The sequence below is a fragment of the Martes martes genome (assembly GCF_963455335.1).
Source record: "Martes martes genome assembly, chromosome: 11".
Lineage (NCBI taxonomy): Eukaryota > Metazoa > Chordata > Mammalia > Carnivora > Mustelidae > Martes > Martes martes.
The window spans coordinates 23989028-24006821 of NC_137899.1; the positions used below are offsets into that span (position 1 = coordinate 23989028).

Below are 17794 nucleotides of genomic sequence, written 5' to 3' on the forward strand. Positions count from 1 at the left end.
AAATGTGTAGAAACTTGTTTTTTCCTTTTTATTTAAAAAAATTACAAAATTTATGTTGATGGTTAAAAAAATTCGAACGGTCGAAGAAGGTATACATAGAAAAGTCCTTTCCTCAGTTCTTCTCCCCGGAATCTGGCTATCGTTCTAGAAACTATTCTCTGGATAAAAGCATAGTTTTCATTTGAAAAACACATCCACATTTTCTGGAGACCTTTCCACATAAGCACAGTCAGGCTTCCTTGTTTCTTTTAAGATAGATAACGGATTTCACCAGTTGACTACAGATCGACAGATTGGCCCCAGCCTACCACACCCAATGGGCGTGGTGAGGACGAGAAGCCAGTCTGACTCAGATTAGACTTCGGAAAGGGGTATGGCTGGGCAACTCCTCACAAGCGCAAGACCAAGGTCATTCCTGCAGCAGCAGCCCTGAACCAGGAGCCAGTCACACACGAATGCGGTCTCAGACAGGCGTAAGGTTAGCTTACTCGTATATAAGGCAACCGGCCTGTCACATCAAGGAGGTAACCGAAGTAAACTCAGTAAACGGCAAAATGAAAAGAAATGGGGTCAGAACAAGCTCTTCTGTTAATTTGGTATCAATAAAATGGTTCAAAATAAACCGGAAGACCACGGCAGGGTCCAGCTGTGTTAATCATGAAATGTGAGATCTACTGTTTAGACTCGGCAGCTGGAAGATGAAAACTGCCACTGGTCAGAACCTGGGTAGGACCGTTACCTTTTCCTTCACGTCTGCATCGCGGTGTTCAGCTAAAGCTCTCATTTTCTGGGCACACTCTTCTCCATACAGCAGGAAAAACAAGGAACCTTTAGGGAAAGTAGGCTGAACAGCTAAGCAGCCTTCTTTCTTGAGGCAGTTACTTATATTCTGGGAGAACGTAAGAACTCGAAGAAGAATCTCCTTAGCCACGTGACCATCATAAAGGGAAAGGAATGAGGAGTCCACCTGAAGGAGGAAACCGTGAGTGTTATTTTAATGATTCATGAAAACATTTTTCATGTATATTTTCACATTTTAAAACTACATTGAATACATAAAAGTGAGTCATAGAAAATTATCCCTAATATCGCCTAACATCAATGTAAAATCTTATGCACCCTTATGCTTTATACTAATGGAAACAAAGGTTTTGCTGTTTCAGCTGAAAAATACTATTTTCTTGGAGTTCTAGAGGGTAGTCATTGGGAAGAACACCCACATCCGTTTTAAGGTCCATCATTCAGCCCTCCCGGGGGCTCCTCAGTTCCCCAGACATGTCCCACCCACTGTACCCTGTGGGGCCGAGGCGCAGGGAGGAGCAGGTCCTTCTCTTACAGGAGTGGAGACCCGTTCATGGTCGGCACCACCTTCGCTTCCTTCAGAACACTTATCTCAGCTTTTAGTTATTGTGTTCATTTGCTACGTTTTGTTTTTTTCTCGTAAGCTGCGCGAGTGTGCTCACTGGTGTGTTGGCACTGGGCTCAGCGCGTGGCACGTCCTGGGGACTGGTGTTTCAGTGCCCGTGAGGAGACGTGCGAACATGAACACGTCAAGGGGAAGAGATGCGGTCACATACGTGTACCCCAAAATGGAGAGACAGAACAATTTATGGTTGTTAGGGAGGCCCCTTCCAAAATGGTTTTTTAAAAGCAAAATTTGTTCATTACAGAAAATTTAGGAAATTTGTGTAGGCAAAAAGAACCAAAACAAAACAAAACCCTGTGCTCCTCACAGATAATCTCTGTTAACATTTTTGGGATAAATCTTTCTAGATCCATGGGCACCTGGGTGGCTCAGTGGGTTAAGCCGCTGCCTTCAGCTCGGGTCATGATCCCAGGGTCCTGGGATCGAGCCCCACGTCAGGCTTTCTGCTCAGCAGGGAGTCTGCTTCCTTCTCTCTCTCTCTGCCTGCCTCTCTGCCTACTTGTGATCTCTGTCTGTCAAATAAATAAATAAAATCTTTAAAAAAAAAAAAAAAAAAAAAAAAAAAAAAAAAAAAAAAAATCTTTCTAGATCCATCCAAATCTATATATAGTTATAAAACACGTATCTTAGCTATTTACCTGGGCACTAAGTAGTCCGTCTGCCATGGCTGGATTTTCAGACAAGTTCACAAGCAGTTTCAAAACCTGAACCTGAAAGAACAGTCATACTGGTTTATTTCAGACCCGTGAGCATGGATCTGCTCTCCCTGGCACACCATCCTCTCAGTGTGCCCACATTTTAAAGCCCAGCCTGGGCTTCAGTCTCCGGCTCAAATTCTGTACCCCAGGGAGCCCACTCCTGTACAGCACTCCTGGAGTACTGCTCACACGGCAGGGTTAGTGAGACTGTATTTTTCCAGCTACACTTTTAGGGAGAAGATGGTGAATGTCTGTCTCAAAGTCTACCTGCCTCACCCCCTAACCTAGGGTAATAAGCTTAATATTATTTTACATAAATGAGCTTTATTACAATTACTGGTAAGTGAAATACGATATTTGGAACAAAAGAATCTCTCAAAGCTTGTTTATATTTAAAGTATGAAGATCTTGGAACAGTTTGGTTACCAAGACTAGATAAACATACAGTCCTTTTTAGTGGGTTACTATGAAACTTTGAGCTTATCTTTTTACGTGAAAAATGTTTTAAATTTTTTAAAAAAATTTTTCTAAAGATTATATATATTTATTTGAGAGAGTGCACCAGCACAAGCAGAAGGGAAGGGCAGAGGGAGAGGGAGACGCTGAAGGCAGATGCTTGACCAACTGAGCCACCCAGCTGCCCCATGAAAAATGTTTTTAAAATCCTTCAAGTAGGCAGTGATAAATAATGGGCAAACAAATGTTAACTTAGAGCTGACAACTAAAATATCAGCATCCCCATCACTTAGAACTGGTCAGTACCATAGCCCCCCCTTATCATTTTTTTTTTTTTTTAAAGATTTTATTTATTTATTTGACAGAGATCACAAGTAGGCAGAGAGGCAGGCAGAGAGAGAGGAGGAAGCAGGCTCTGTGCTAGCAGAGCCCCCGATGCGGGGCTTGATCCCAGGACCCTGGGATCACGACCTGAGCCAAAGGCAGAGGCTTAACCCACCGAGCCACCCAGGTGCCCCCCTCTTATCATTCTAAGGGGATATATTTGAAAACCCTCCCCAACACACGCCTAAAATTATGGATAATAGCAAACCCTATATATACTGTTTTTTTCCTATACATACATACCTGTGCTAAAATTTATAGATTAGGTGCAGTAAGAGATTGACAACAATAATAAAATAGAACAATTACAATAATGTACTGTAATAAGTTATATGAATGTCATCTCTCAAAATATCTAATTTAGTACATGTGCTGCTGAAGAGACACTTTCTGAAAATATCTTCGTGTTCTGTACTTACCCTTCTTATGATGTGAGATGATAAAATGCCTATGTGACGAGAGGAAGTGGGGTGAATGACAGGTGGTGTGACGCAGCCTCTGACGGGAAGCCAGAAGGATCATCTGCGTCCCAACTGTGGTTGAGAGCAGATGACAAACCGTGGAACGTGAAACCATGGATTGGGGGTAGAGGGGTGGCACGGGGAGCTACTGTAGTAACAACATTCAAAGAGAATTCCTGTTCAAAGACACAGGTCATACAAAGCTACACTTTGTACAAGATACTTGAAATGACACAAATGAGGAATGGGGAGGGAGGAATGTGCTCTCTACTAGACCTGGAAGGGAACCCAGATCTTTATTTTAGAAAACCCTTTTTTATGACAAAGGCATTGTGTGTTTCCTGTAGAACATTTTTATTTATTATTTATTTTTAAGTAGCCCCGACATGAGCTTGAACTCATGACCTTGAGATCAAGAGTTGGATACTTAACCAACTGAGCTCTCCAGGAGCCCCTCCTATAGAACGTTTTTAAAAAGCGACAGAAAAGCACAAAGGAAAAGGAAATTCACCCCTATTTCCATGACCAAAACCAATCACTTAATATTAAGTTTTGTTTCTTTCTGGTCTTCACACACCTGTATATTCACACATTCCATATTCACGTTGTATGTACTAACCTGTTCAGCGGGATAAAAGGCTTTGCTTAATTTATCAACTATTTAAAAAAAAATCTTATGAAATTAATACATCGTCATGATAAAATACAAATTGTGCAGAGGGGAACTAGGGTGAAAACAAAAGCCACTGTCCCACCTGCCCATCTCACCCCCCAGGAGAAACCCCAGGTAATAGTTTCTTGTTTAGGCCGAGATCATGTTTTTCTTTTTTTTTTTCGAGATCATGTTTTTCAAACAGATACTTACGAATTACAGCCTCTTAAGAGAGGAAAGACCACTTCTAATCGTTTGTGTGGATCTGGTCTGGCCTGACTGGCCGCCAGCAAAAAGAATAAGTGTTAGGGATAAACACTTGTCTCCAAGGGCAGTGAGGTTTTAAGAAAATGGACAAGAGTTCTGAAACAGGAAGGTCCCAACCTAGGATCTAAGTCTGGATGAAGTAAAAATCCACAAGGCCCATTAGTGGCTAACGCGGGCAGGTTCATAACCAGGGAACAGTCACAGCAGTAATAATTATTTGTAATTTGCATAACAATATTCTAATTCATAATAATTCAGTTAGAAGCCTGAATTAAAATTCCACGTTGCTATGCTCCGGGAGGGAGTAAAACATGAGAAAATAATTTACAAACACAGTTGCGGATTAAAAAGCTGCAGGTAGAGGTGCCTCGGTGGCTCAATCAGTTAAGCCTCTGCCTTGGGCTCAGGTCATGACTCCAGGGTCCGGGGATTGAGTCCCACATCGGGCTCTCAGCTCAGTGGGAAGCCTGCTTCTCCCTCTGCCTGTTTCTGCCTGCTGCTCTCCCTGCTTGTGCTCTAACAAATAAAATCTTAAAAAAATAAATATGTAAATAAAAAAGCTGCAGATACCCCTTGCTTTTCGAATGTCTGCGTTATGCCACCTCGCTTTTATAAAAGACCTATGTTACTGGTACCTATTTCCACGAACCAAAAGAAATCCAAACAGGATTTTCATTTACAAAAAAAAAATAAAATAAAAAGCAGCATTGGGTGTTTTGCCACGAGTGTTGGCGGGGCACACCCCCAGGAGGCACGTGCACACCCCCAGGAGGCACGCGCAGCACATCAGCATGGAGTGGCCAGAGCTGCGAACATCTGTGCTTGTCTTGATTTATTTTGTGCAGCTGTTAACAAGATATGTTCCAAGCTATCAGAAAAGTCTGACAGAGGTTTTTTGGGGGGCATGGGTCTGGGAACGCTCAAAAGTGTTCCCATATAAATTAACGGTAAGTGCTGCTCTGCCTCACGCCACTGCGGCTTGGGCAAGGTTACAGGGGACCGCCCTGCTTCCGGGGGATGCCGGGGTGTGTATTCTGGTTTGAACCATGTGAAGTCCTCTCATCACATGTGCCATCTTGTGGTGACTCCACAACATTTCTTTTAAGCCACTAGTTTTCTTTGCTCTTTGCAGTTTTATTTTATTTATTTGAAAAAATTTTTAAGTTTTTAGAATTTATTTGACAGAGAGAGAGAGAGATCATAAGTAGGCAGAGTGGCAGGCAGAGAGAGAGGGGGAAGCAGGCTCCCCGCTGAGCAGAGAGCCTGATGCGGGGCTTGATCCCAGGACTCTCAGATCATGACCTGGTCTGAAGGCAGAGGCTTAACCCACTGAGCCACCCAGGCACCCCTCTTTGCAGTTTTATTAACACAGGATTTATTTATGTTTATCTTCCATTATCTATATTTGGTTACGGATCAGTGTTGTGCCCAAAATGTTGTTCTACTATGGTGAGATCTCTTACTAAAAATAAGATTTCTAAAAAGTCATTTGGTTATTTACTAAGAAAATATCTAAAATGGGTACATTTTCTCACAAATGGATTACTGTCCAAAAGTTCATGTGCAACTTGGAACTTTGTTTCTCCATAAAAAATGAGTTTAATGTTATAATTGGTGGTTGGGCCCAGAAGACCAAAAAAGCAAGTTTTCTATCCCAGAAATGCCATACCAGGCAATGGAATGGAAAAACAAAGCAAAAATAGAACATACTATTGTGGTGTGAGTCATCTTCTAAGAAGTCATAGAATATATTAAAACACAGACCACAACTGAGACTGATCCATACGGCCCCAAGGCCAGACTCGCCTGGCTCTGAACTCCGTGTTCCTCCTGAGGTTTTGGGTAAAGCAGCTCCAGACACAGGCATAGGAGAGCTCTGTCGTGCAGTTGTAATGCTGTAAGGCAGAGGGAAGGGTTTCCCTGGGGCCTCAGAGGCTGGAAGTCACCTTGTCCCACTGGAGAGAGAGAGATGTCAGTGGTGCATGCACTTTGGAAACTGCCCATGGATGGAGCGTATTTCAAAAATACTGCTAATAAGAGTACTACATTGAGGCGCCTGGGTGGCTCAGTGGGTTAAAGCCTCTGCCTTCGGCTCAGGTCATGATCCCAGGGTCCTGGGATCGAGCCCCGCATTGGGCTCTCTGCTTGGCAGGGAGCCTGTTTCCCTTCCTTTCTCTCTGCCTGCCTCTCTGCCTACTTGTGATCTCTGTTTGTCAAATAAATAAAACAAAAATCTTCAAAAAAAAAAAAAAAAGAGTACTACATTTAATTCTGAATGTCTTTGGGTACATCTTAGACCAGATCCGACTCCCTCTGGCTACTGGAAATGTGGAAAGCCCAGAACAAATTTTTAAAAGGGCTATAGGGAGGCTCTCCTGTAATCACATTTGGTAGCCCCAGAAATAACGTGAGTGATGTTGAGTATCTGGAGTGTGGTCCTTCTAAAACACTCTTGCGTTTTTCTCTCAAGTGTGTGAGAAAAACTGCGTTTTTCTCTCAATTGGTGTGTGAGGAACACACACCAGTATTGGAAAGTGCTGATCAACACAACTCATCAGAGCCTTTGATTAGTCCGCTTTCTGTTTTTATGATATTTCTTGAAACATGGCACTTGAGAAAAATGCCCACTAATTGGAGAGGTTTACTCAAGTTACTTTCGCGGGGTGTGTCCTGAGATCCTGCTTATTTTCTGTTGCCTCCTACATCTGCATTACTGGTCAAAATCAAGCACCAGACATCCATTACTAACTTAAAAGTGGTTTTCAAAAGATTTTTTTCTGCAAATAATGGCTAAATTAAAAAAAAAAGTTCTAACCCCAAGGTGAGCAAAAAATTCAATTAACCAGCATTATCACTCAAAGACTCCTAATTAAATCTGGTGTAGTGGGGAAGCTGGCTGTATCACTTTAGTAAAAGGTAAACTCATTTTTGGAAGATCAAATGAATGCTAATCTATTGGTAAGTGAAATAACACATTTTCACAAATTCATTTTGAGGTTGATTACTTGGGGATGAAAATAATTTACTTTTGGGTTGTCTGGGTGGCTCAGTTGGTTTGGGCGACTGCTTTCGGCTCAGGTCATGATCCTGGAGTCCCAGGATCGAGTCCCATATCAGGCTCCAAGCTCCCTGGGGAGTCTGCTTCTCCCTCTGACCTTCTTCCCCTTATGCTCTCTCTCACTCACTCTCTCTCTCAAATAAATAAAAAAATCTTTAAAATATAATTACTTTCCTGGGCTCATGAAAAGGCTTTTAGTAAACTTTAACTACACTTGCTCTTTTTTGAGGGATATCAACTTAAGATGGGGGACTTAAAATTCATTTCCCATCTTAGAAAGCTTGATGCCTCAGCTCTTTGTACTTCCGAGTCAAAACTGCTTCATTTGTACCTTGGTACTTCCATTTCCTGTAAGCAGCACACGGAACAGGTCTGTGATGTAACTGCGAAGCAAGTGCTGGTGGTCGTTGGTGACAGTCATGTTTGTCAACAATCTCAGTCCGGCCAGCTGCACAGCAGAGTCCAGGGGCCCGGAGAGGACATCCTTGCAGACTTGACTGATGTATACCTAGAGGTGGGGGGGAGAAAGTGAGCATCTTAGAATCTCCCGAAATCTATGACCCAGTAACTTCTATACAGCGGAAGAAGAGGACAGTAGTTCAGGGGGAGGCTGGCTCCTCAAAAGAGATGGCATTTCTCTCCAGCCCTCAAACTTCGGAAGTTTTTGTTTGTTTGTTTGTTTGTTTGTTTTTAAAACAACCTTTTAATGCCAGGCCCTGTGGGAGCATTTTACAAACACACCCCACTTAATCCGGAAGACACCTCTAGTGCGGGTGTGTATGTGTGTGTATGATAAATGGGCACTTTACAGACCAGAACAAGTCCTCAAGGAACCTGGATCCCTGCCCAATATCAAGCCAGCCGGTGGGGGTGGAAGCAACATCCAATTCCAGAGACCATGCTCTCAGCACCAGCGGCCTCTCAATGGCTGGGCACCTCCCAGCTCAGTCTTTCTTTCTTGTGAGCTGCTCTGTTGGGCACATGAACATGGAGGAGGAAGACCGGTCTGGTCATTCTGCAACACGGTAAGTACCTTAACAACAGGGTCTAGGAGCCACATCATGTTAGAAGAATAGGGGGATCAAAGTGAAATAGAATTTTTCTCTAGGGTTAGTTCTATCAACAGTAAGCCGAGGCAAAATTATCTTTACCCGGGTATATGTCTATGATCTGCCCCTTCCTGATACTATGACTGCCATTGGCAAAACATAATACAATGCCAGTAGTACTCCTTCTACTTCACACCCGACAGAATGAAACCCACCGTGATGGAAAATTTTCTGGAACTGTTTTCTATTTCTGGTCAGGATCTTTCCAGCTTGGAAAAAGCTCACAGATGTCTCACAGATAACTGCTATTCACCTAACTAAAACTCCACCCTAAATTCCAACTGATAAGAAAAGGTTCCTAATACAAAATGCTAAGAAATGACCGACTGTCCCATAAGCCAGTATTAAGCTTAAAAAAAAAAAAAAATCTGAAAGCATCCATGTTACCTTAGAGTAATGGCAGTAAAGAGATGAAATTTTAAATCTTGATTTAGAGCTAAATGACATTTACAAGCCACCTGGCTCTCTTGGGCCACAATCTCATTACACATCTGTCCTTCAAAAAAAAAAAAAAAAAAAAAAAAAAAAAACCATTTTCTCAGCTATTTATAAATTATTTATTTTCTTTCTTTTTTTATTTATTTGACAGAGATCACAAGTAGGCAGAGAGGCAGGCAGAGAGAGAAGAGGAAGCAGGCTCCCTGCCGAGCAGAGAGCCCAATCCGGGGATCGATGCCAGGGCCCTGGGATCATGACCTGAGCCGAAGGCAGAGGCTTTAACCACTGAGCCACCCAGGCGCCCCTAAATCACTTATTTTCATAAGATGTTGATGCCTTTCAAAGAATTTCCTAAAATGTGTTGAGCATTCAGATCCTTATTATCTTTGAGTCACAGGTTCAAGTTCAGTAACAAAATCACCAAATGGGTCAGATCAGTTATTCCTGAGGCTGTGTCTACCTCCCTTTGCTGCTTCCTTCTGGAATTCCCTCCTTCCCCAACTGTGCTTGTAGAAATTTCAGACATTCCTCTTTTTTTTTTTTTTAAAGATTTTATTTATTTATTCCAGGGACAGGGAGAGAAGGGGGAGCAGAGGGGAGAGAGGGACAAGCAGACTCCACACTGAGCATGGAGCCTGACATGGGGCTCCCTCCCAGGACCCTGAGATCATGATCTAAGCTGAAACCAAGTCAGATGCCCCAAAACCTTAGACATTCTTTAGAGCCAAGTTGTACTCTACCTTTTATAAAACTTTTGGATGAGATCTCTCCTTTCTCAACAGTATTTTACTTACATGTTTCCTTGAAGTACTTTATCATGTTCTACCTTGTATTACACCTATTTATGGCCTTTTCTCTCTTTCTAGCTTTCTTAAAACAAGAGTTAATCATGCTCATTTCTAAATTCTACCACAGAGCAGGAGTTCAAGAAATGTCGAAATAACACAATTTCCCAATTTCCTTTTCTGCTGATATTAACAGACTCTGGCCAGGTTCCTTTAGCACAGCTGGATTACCATGAATCCCAAATTCAGAAGCCCAAGACATCTCTTATTGGCTGGTTCAGATTCCTCCTTCCTCTGCCCTATTCTCCATAAAAAATGGGCAGAGGACCTAAATATTTTTCCAAAGAAGACCTGCAAATGGTCAACAGGTACATTTTCAGTATCACTGATCATCAGGAAAATCAGGAAACCAGGGAAATCCAAATCAAAACCACAATGAGGTATCACCTCACTCCTGTTAGAATGGCTAATGTCAGAAAGACAACAAGCATTGGCAAGGATGTGGAGAAAAGGGAACCCCTATGCTCTGTTGGGGGAACGTAAATGGGCACAGCCATTATGGGAACACAGTAGAGGTTCCTCAAAAAATTAAAAATACAAACTACCATAGGATCCAGCAATTCCAGTTGTGTATTCATCTGAAGACCTTGGGAATAATTTGAAAAGATACACACACCCATGTTCACTGCAGCATTATCCATAATAGCCAAGACACAAAACAACCCCGTGTTGACAGATGAATGAAATGAATGAAGCCAATGTGGTCTGTATATACAATGGAAAATTATTCAGCCATGAAAAGGAAGGAAATCCTGCCATTAGCAACAAATGAATGGACCTTCAGGGCATTATACTAAGTGAAATAAGACAGAGAAAAGTACTGGAGATTTCCCTAGAAGAGATATCTAAAAAAGCCGAACTCACAGAAACAAGAGAGGCATAGTGGCTGCCAGGGGCTGAGGGATAAAGGAAATAGGGAGATTTGCTCAAAAGATACAAACTTCTAGTTAGAAGACGAGTAAGTTCTGGGATCTCACGTACAGCAGGGTGACTACACTGTATTCCATAAAGGTGCTAAGAGGAGAGATCTTTAATGTTCTCACCACGTAGACACAAAGGGCAATTATGTGAGGTGACAGAGGTTTGTAACTAACCCTATGGTTGTTTTCTCTGTCATTTATAGAAAACTTACACATTTGCGATTTCAGGTAACTTACCTTTATCTTGACTTGATTTTCAACATTCACACTCAGGTTATTCAATGCATTTAAAGCTTTCTCTTTAATACTGTGGTTGGGATTGTTGATTTTGCTTCCAATGACTGGAATACCACCCAATTCACGAATAATGACCTGAGAGAGGAAAAAACAGGACCACCGCTTCAATACCCACTCCCTTCATCAAATTTTTTGGATCCACAAATACAAAATAAAATTAATGACTCTTTGGAAATACCTTTTCTATGCACAATCTATAGTTCTTATTTTAAAAAATTACTTTCTATAATTTTATTTTTTTAATATATATATTTTAAGATTTTATTTATTTATTTGAGAGAGAGAGAAAGAGAGAGTATGAGAAGGGGAAGGGTCAGAGGGAGAAGCAGACTCCCTGCCGAGCAGGGAACCCGATGCGGGACTTGATCCTGGGACTCCAGGATCAGGACTTGAACCGAAGGCAGTTGCTTAACCAACTGAGCCACCCAGGCACCCTACTTTCTATAATTTTAAAGGTAAAGAAAATAGATTGAAGATAATTAAGATACATAATTATTTAAGAACTACAGCTTGGAGATCTACAATGAAGATTGGCAGAGCTACCGAAATGATCTCAAAGCAATTTACAAACAAATTATTTTACTTTGAAATAAGTTATATGATTTTCCTATTACAGACACAAGTGTTAGGATTTAGGATACCAAAGTAACATTTTGCTAAAATGTATTCTTTGGAATACAAATCCCTCAAGATTTTAACAGATGTTCTCTTAAGACAAGGGAGGTTCCATGGTTCAGTAAGTTTGAGAAACTCTGGGTTTAAGTGTAGACGCTTCTTTATGGTGAAGCACTTAGATGTTCATGAGTATTGGCAATCTCCAAGAGGGGAAGCACTGAACAGAGTATTTCCATGAACTATACACAAAAGAGAGGGTCATTTTTCAGTGGGGGTGGGGGGTTTTAGGAGGAAGCACCTATCAACATCTTGAAGAATTAAGAGTTCTACACAATTTGAGAAATGATGCCCAAATTTTCAAAGAAAAAATAATCTGGGGATTTCTCATACTTGAGACGCTACTTTGTGCCTTTGGCCCCAGTACTGAACCATACATTAACCACTTCAGTTCTTACGAGAAAAGTTAAGTTGAGAATTACTCCTGTCAGGATAAAACATGCCCTTCTATGAGAGAAAGAATGAGAGAGTCTCCTGGCGTCATCCACTTTTTATCAACAGCCCCAAACCCTACTCTACTGTCAAGAGTGGGCTCAGCACTGGGACGAAAAGAAACTCCCTGTGCAATCCCAGGTTCTTCCTAAGATCTGTGATTACTAGAAAACAGTTGTTGTTGTTGTTTTTTAAACTATCCTATTAAGGCAGATCAGGGCACTGTAATTTATGACGAGGGGCACAGACTCGATTACCCAGGAAGGCACTTGTTCAGCCAGTGGCTATGGAACCAGTCTCACTGCAGCTCCTTTCTGAGGGAGCAAAACTACAGGATCAGAAACTGCTCCAGGTATGCTAATAAATGAGTCACCACCTGCTGTTTTTATTTGTGGGGCACCTCTCCCCACTGGGACAGAGAGAGCACCTCCCCATCCCGTTTAGTCCCCGATGGGGCTACTGGTCGAATGTGCTCCCATCCATCCCCGCAGTCCGGCTGTGGGGTGCTCCCGTGGGGTCTGGGATGCTGCAGAACAGCCCCTGAGCCAAATGGCAGGCACCTGATTGCGGCCGAGGAACTCTGCCTTTGGGATCACGGGCCACAGGGATGAAGGCTGTGGAGGCCAGAGGCTTTCTCTCCATCCCAGTGACAAAACCCTCTTTGTGGCCAGAGATTAAAAAAAAACCAAACCAAAAAACCAAAACCCAATCCACAAAAAGGAGCAGGGCTAAGCAGAGCCAAAAGATGGAGGGCTCTGGTCATGTTCTCTGAAACCTTAAACTGTTTTCACTCGTGCCTGAAGCCAGGGCTAGTCTTTGATGCTCAAGTTAACCGAGCTCAGTATTTTCCCTTTTTGTTTTAAAATAATTTAAGTTGGGTTCTGTCACTTGCAACGGAAAGAACATGAGTAATCACAAATATCCTTTAATTCTCCCTATAAATCTCAAGAGCTTTACAGTAAACCTTGCCATGCTGGCAAAAACTTGACTGAAACAGAGTATAAATTCAACATCACTTTTTCATGACAAAGTTATGAAAAGTTCATAATGTTTTCATGACCAAGTCAATGAAATGCATTAGCTGAAAATCATTACACTTAAAAAACAAAAACAAAAACAAAAACTCTTTCTCCATGGAGGTAGTGGGGAGAAGGAAGCATTCCAATTCAGCACTTTAGACCTGGTGTTAAATCTCTACTGGTAGAAGGGTTTACACTGGTTAGCGGTTGTCAATGGTCCTGGCCCCCCTGCCTTAGGACCCCCCCCAAAAAAACCTACATATAATGGAAAGCATGTAGTTCAATGTTAGATGATTTCACTGTTCTCCTGCAACACTGTTGAATTTTAAATAATTAAAAAGGCCACGTAATGCTAAGTGGAGTAGATCACACTGACCACAAATGTGATGCCTGTGACCAACTTCCTAGGGATCTAGAATCCCAGGAATATGAATGTCACTATTCGGCTGTGCTTTTCAGAAATAATAAATGCTACGTGGTAGGTACATATCCTCACACTGTACAGATGAGGAGAGAGGGGCTCCAGGATTAAATGCCTTATCAGGATCACAATTAACTGCCAGTGTGTAAGGATGGGGGGCACCCTCTCAGAGACAAGGTACTTACTTGGTTAGCTGAAAAGGCTGCATTGTTACCCAGAGTGACCAAAGCTCTTTCAATAATTACAGGATCATCAGTTGACTCAAGCAGGTAGAGGAGTTTCTGGAGCTGGTCAACGCTGAGGACATCATCATGGGAACCATTGGTTAAGTCTTCTGCGAAAGAACAAAATGATTTAAAATTCATTTAAAATCAATATGAAATTAAAAAAATTTTTTTTTGTTAAAGAGAGAGAGCACAAGTGTGTGAGCGGGGGTGGGGGGGGCAGAGGGAGAACCTTAAGCAGGCTCCACTCCCAGCACGAGCCTGCCACAGGGCTCCACCACAGGACCCTGAGCTGCAGTCCTGTCCGGCACTTCACTGACTGAGCCACTCAGATGCCCCTAAAAAAATTTTTTTTTAATTTAAAGATTTGATTTGCTTATTCGAGTGAGAGTGAGTGAGCATAAGTGGTGGGGAGGGGCAGAGGGAGAGGGACAAGCAGACTCCTCACTGAGGGTAAAGCCCAATGTGGGGCTCGATCCCAGGACCCTGAGATCATGACCTGAGCTGAAGGCAGACACTTGACCGATGGAGCCCCCCAGCTGCCCCAGAACTTTCTTTTAAATAACATGGAACGCACGCTCTGATGCCAGGCACAGTTTAAGCACTTCATATGCTTTATCTCATTTAATCTTCAAGTAACCTTTGGAAGAAGATATTATTAAAATTCTCAATTTACAGATGGGAAACTGAGGCTTACAGACATTAAGAAATTAGCCAAAGGGGGCATGTAGGTGGCTCATTTGGTTAAGCATTCGACTTTGATCTCAGCTTAAGTCTTGATCTCAGGGTAGTGAGCTCAAGCCCCACACTGGGCTTCACGAAACTCAGCATGGAGCCACTTAAAAAAGAAAAGAAAAGAAAAAGAAAAAAGAAATGAGCCAATGGTCACTTGATAATTCTCCCTCAGTGAGGCACTGCATGCCAGAGCATATTCTTTTCCTTCTTTAAAAACCAGGTACAGGGACACCTGGGTGGCTCAGTTGGCTAAGCGGCTGCGTTCGGCTCAGGTCATGATCCCAGCGTCCTGGGATCGAGTCCCACATCAGGCTCCTTGCTCGGCAGGGAGCCTGCTTCTCCCTCTGCCTCTGTCTGCCACTCTGTATGCCTGTGCTCGCTCGCACTCTCTCTCTCTCTCTCTCTCTCTGACAAATAAAATCTTAAAAAAAAAAAAAAAAAAAAAAAAAAAACCAGGTACATGTATCCAAAGGAACACTTGCCTAGAGGCATACATTACTTAAGGAAAAGGATTTAATTAAGTAAAGCTTTTTGATCATAATTTTTTAAAAAGATTTTTCTTATTTATTTGACAGAGATCACAAGTAGGCAGAGAGGCAGGCAGGGGGTGGGGGGGAAGTAGGCTCCCCACTGAGCAGAGAGTCCGATGTGGGGCTTGATCCCAGGACCCTGAGATCATGACCTGAGCCGAAGGCAGAGGCTTTAACCCACTGAGCCACCCAGGTGCCCCGTGATCACAATTTTTGGAGCACCTCAGGCAGGAGAAAGATCTGTGGGAGTCACTCAACCATGTTATGTCGCCAGTGTGGCAGTTTTGTTTGGTTTACATGGACATGGCCTGATGACTAAGATACAGTCCTGCTGGGGGCAAGGACAACAGGAAAGCTTTCATTCTGAGTAACAGCTACAGCAGTCAAATGCTGGATCTGGTCAGTGACTTAGAATTTAGCTCTACCTTAAAACAAGAAAAAAGAAAAAACAACCTATTTATAGAAATTATCACAGGAAAAATAGGAACCATTTTATAACACCATCATTGTGTTATAAAAATAGAACATGATTCCTAAAAACTAAAACTATGAATATAAGTTAGTGCACGTGTCCACAGAACACAGCTGGGGCAGGGGCAGCCTACAACAATAGGTGCTATATGAGGTCACATCTGTGCCTTTTTTTTTTTTTTTAAAGATTTTATTTATTTATTGGACAGAGAGAGATCACAAGTAGGCAGAGAGGCAGGCAGAGAGAGAGAGAGGAAGGGAAGCAGGCTCCCCGCTGAACAGAGAGCCCGACGTGGGGCTTGATCCCAGGACCCTGGGATCATGACCTGAGCCGAAGGCAGAGGCTTTAACCCACTGAGCCACCCAGGCGCCCCTCCCCCCCCCTTTTTAAAAACAATTCTTTATTTATTTGAAAGAGAGAGAGAAACCGTACCTGCACACGTAAGAGAAGGGGCAGAGGGAGAGAGGGAGAAGCAGGGAGGCTGACGCGGGGCTCAATCCCAGAACCCAGAGATCACGAAGTGAGCCAAAGGCAGACGCTTAACTGACCGAGCCACCTAAGCACCCTGTTCCTTGTCTTTTTTATTTTTTGAAGATTTTATTTATTTGACAGACAGAGACCACAAGTAGGCAGAGAGGCAGGCAGAGAGAGAGGAGGAAGCAGGCTCCCCACGGAGCACAGAGCCCAATGCGGGGCTTGATCCCAGGACTCTGGGATCATGACCTAAGCCAAAGGCAGAGGCTTTAACCCACTGAGACACCCAGGTGCCCCTGCCTTGTCTTTTTTAAAATACCTACCAGGGGTGCCTGAGTGGCTCGGTCAGTTAAGCATCTGCCTTCAGCTCAGGTCATGATCCCGGGGTTCTGGGATCGAGCCCTGAGTGGGAGTTCCCTGCTCCTCCCTGTTCGTGCTCTCTGTTGTGATCTGACTCTAATAAATAAGTAAGATCTTTAAAAAAATACACACCAAATTATTAAGGGTAGTTATCTTTGGGTGCTGGATTACGAATGACTTATTTTCTACCCTGTGCTTATGAGCATGTTGATTTTTTTTTTTTTACAATAAATACGCATTACTCTTCTAATAAAAACAATTACGTATATTGCCTTAAGAATGAATCACAGAAAAATATGAGGGAAAGGGCCAAGTAGAGATGGTGGAGATAATAAGTGATATGCTGTCCTGAGAAAGCAAGTAAGAAACCCGTTAGGAACATCTAAAAGCCGAGAGGCCAGCAGTTTTTCACTCCCAAGTGAAATAATTAGGATCTCTGGACTCTGTTTTTACTTCTGAATCCATTACCTGCCTCATGTGCACTTTGTTTTCACCCTCCAAATATCTGAAAAGGGAAAGAATGACAACAGATTTTAGAAAGGAAAGAATTTGGGGGTTCATCCGAACTCATTTTATACAGGAGGAAACCGAAGCTAGGACTGTTTAAAGATTTGCCCAAAGCCACACAGGTAGTTAGTAGCAAAAAGCCAGAGACATGAAAATACAAAGTGCAGGCAAGTCATTCAACCTCTTTTGGGGTCTCAGCTTTCTCATCTATTAAAAAAGAGGGGGTGATCTAAGACTATAACTGATTCCAAAAATGCACCTCTAAAGTCGTGTGATTTTGTACACATATATGTGGGAGAAAACAAAAATCCTGATTAAAAAGCAGGCAGAACACTTGCACAGACATTTTTCCAAAGTCTATATCCAGATGGCTACAGGCACGTGGAAAGATGCTCAGCACCGTCATCAGGGAAATGCAAATCGCAACCACACTGAGCTATTACCTCACACTCGTCAGACTGGCTGTTACCAAAAACACAAATAATAACAAGAGTTGGTAGGGATGGGGAGAAAAGGGAATCCTTCTACACCGCAGGTGGGAATGCAAACTGGTGCAGCCACTCTGGAAAACAGCATGGAGGCTCCTCAAAAAGTTAAAAATAGACCTACCCTACAATCCAGCAACTCCTGGGTTTTTATCTGAAGAAAATGAAAACACTAATTAGAACAGAGACACGTGCACCCCTTTCTTGCAGCATTATTTTGAACAGCCAAGATGTGGAAGCCATCTAAGTGTCCACTGATGGATGATGAATGGGTTAAAAAGAAGTGACATGTAGATACACACACACACACACACACACACACACACACACGTATATATACATACATACACACACACACACACACACAATGGAATATTATTTAGCCATAAAAAATACTAAAATTCTGCCATTGGCAACAACAGGGATGGACTGGGAAGGTATTAAGCTAAGTG

At 42.6% G+C, this 17794-nt stretch overlaps 1 protein-coding gene across 2 annotated transcripts in view; it reads right to left on the minus strand.

Annotated features, from left to right (window-relative positions):
• Positions 1-5: 5 nt before the first annotated feature.
• The window catches only part of ARMC10 (armadillo repeat containing 10), a 37696-nt gene continuing 19907 nt past the window's right edge, over positions 6-17794 (minus strand). Inside the window, exons 2-6 of one of the 2 annotated variants that reach the window (XM_080818492.1) lie at positions 13741-13889; positions 10952-11086; positions 7734-7910; positions 2065-2136; positions 6-967 (exon numbers count right to left, since the gene is read on the minus strand). In XM_080818492.1, the coding sequence (XP_080674618.1) occupies positions 716-967; positions 2065-2136; positions 7734-7910; positions 10952-11086; positions 13741-13889 (785 nt within the window). In that variant the 3' untranslated portion in view covers positions 6-715. The remainder of the gene's footprint in view (positions 968-2064; positions 2137-7733; positions 7911-10951; positions 11087-13740; positions 13890-17794) is intronic. The other variant, XM_080818493.1, reaches the window with a different exon arrangement.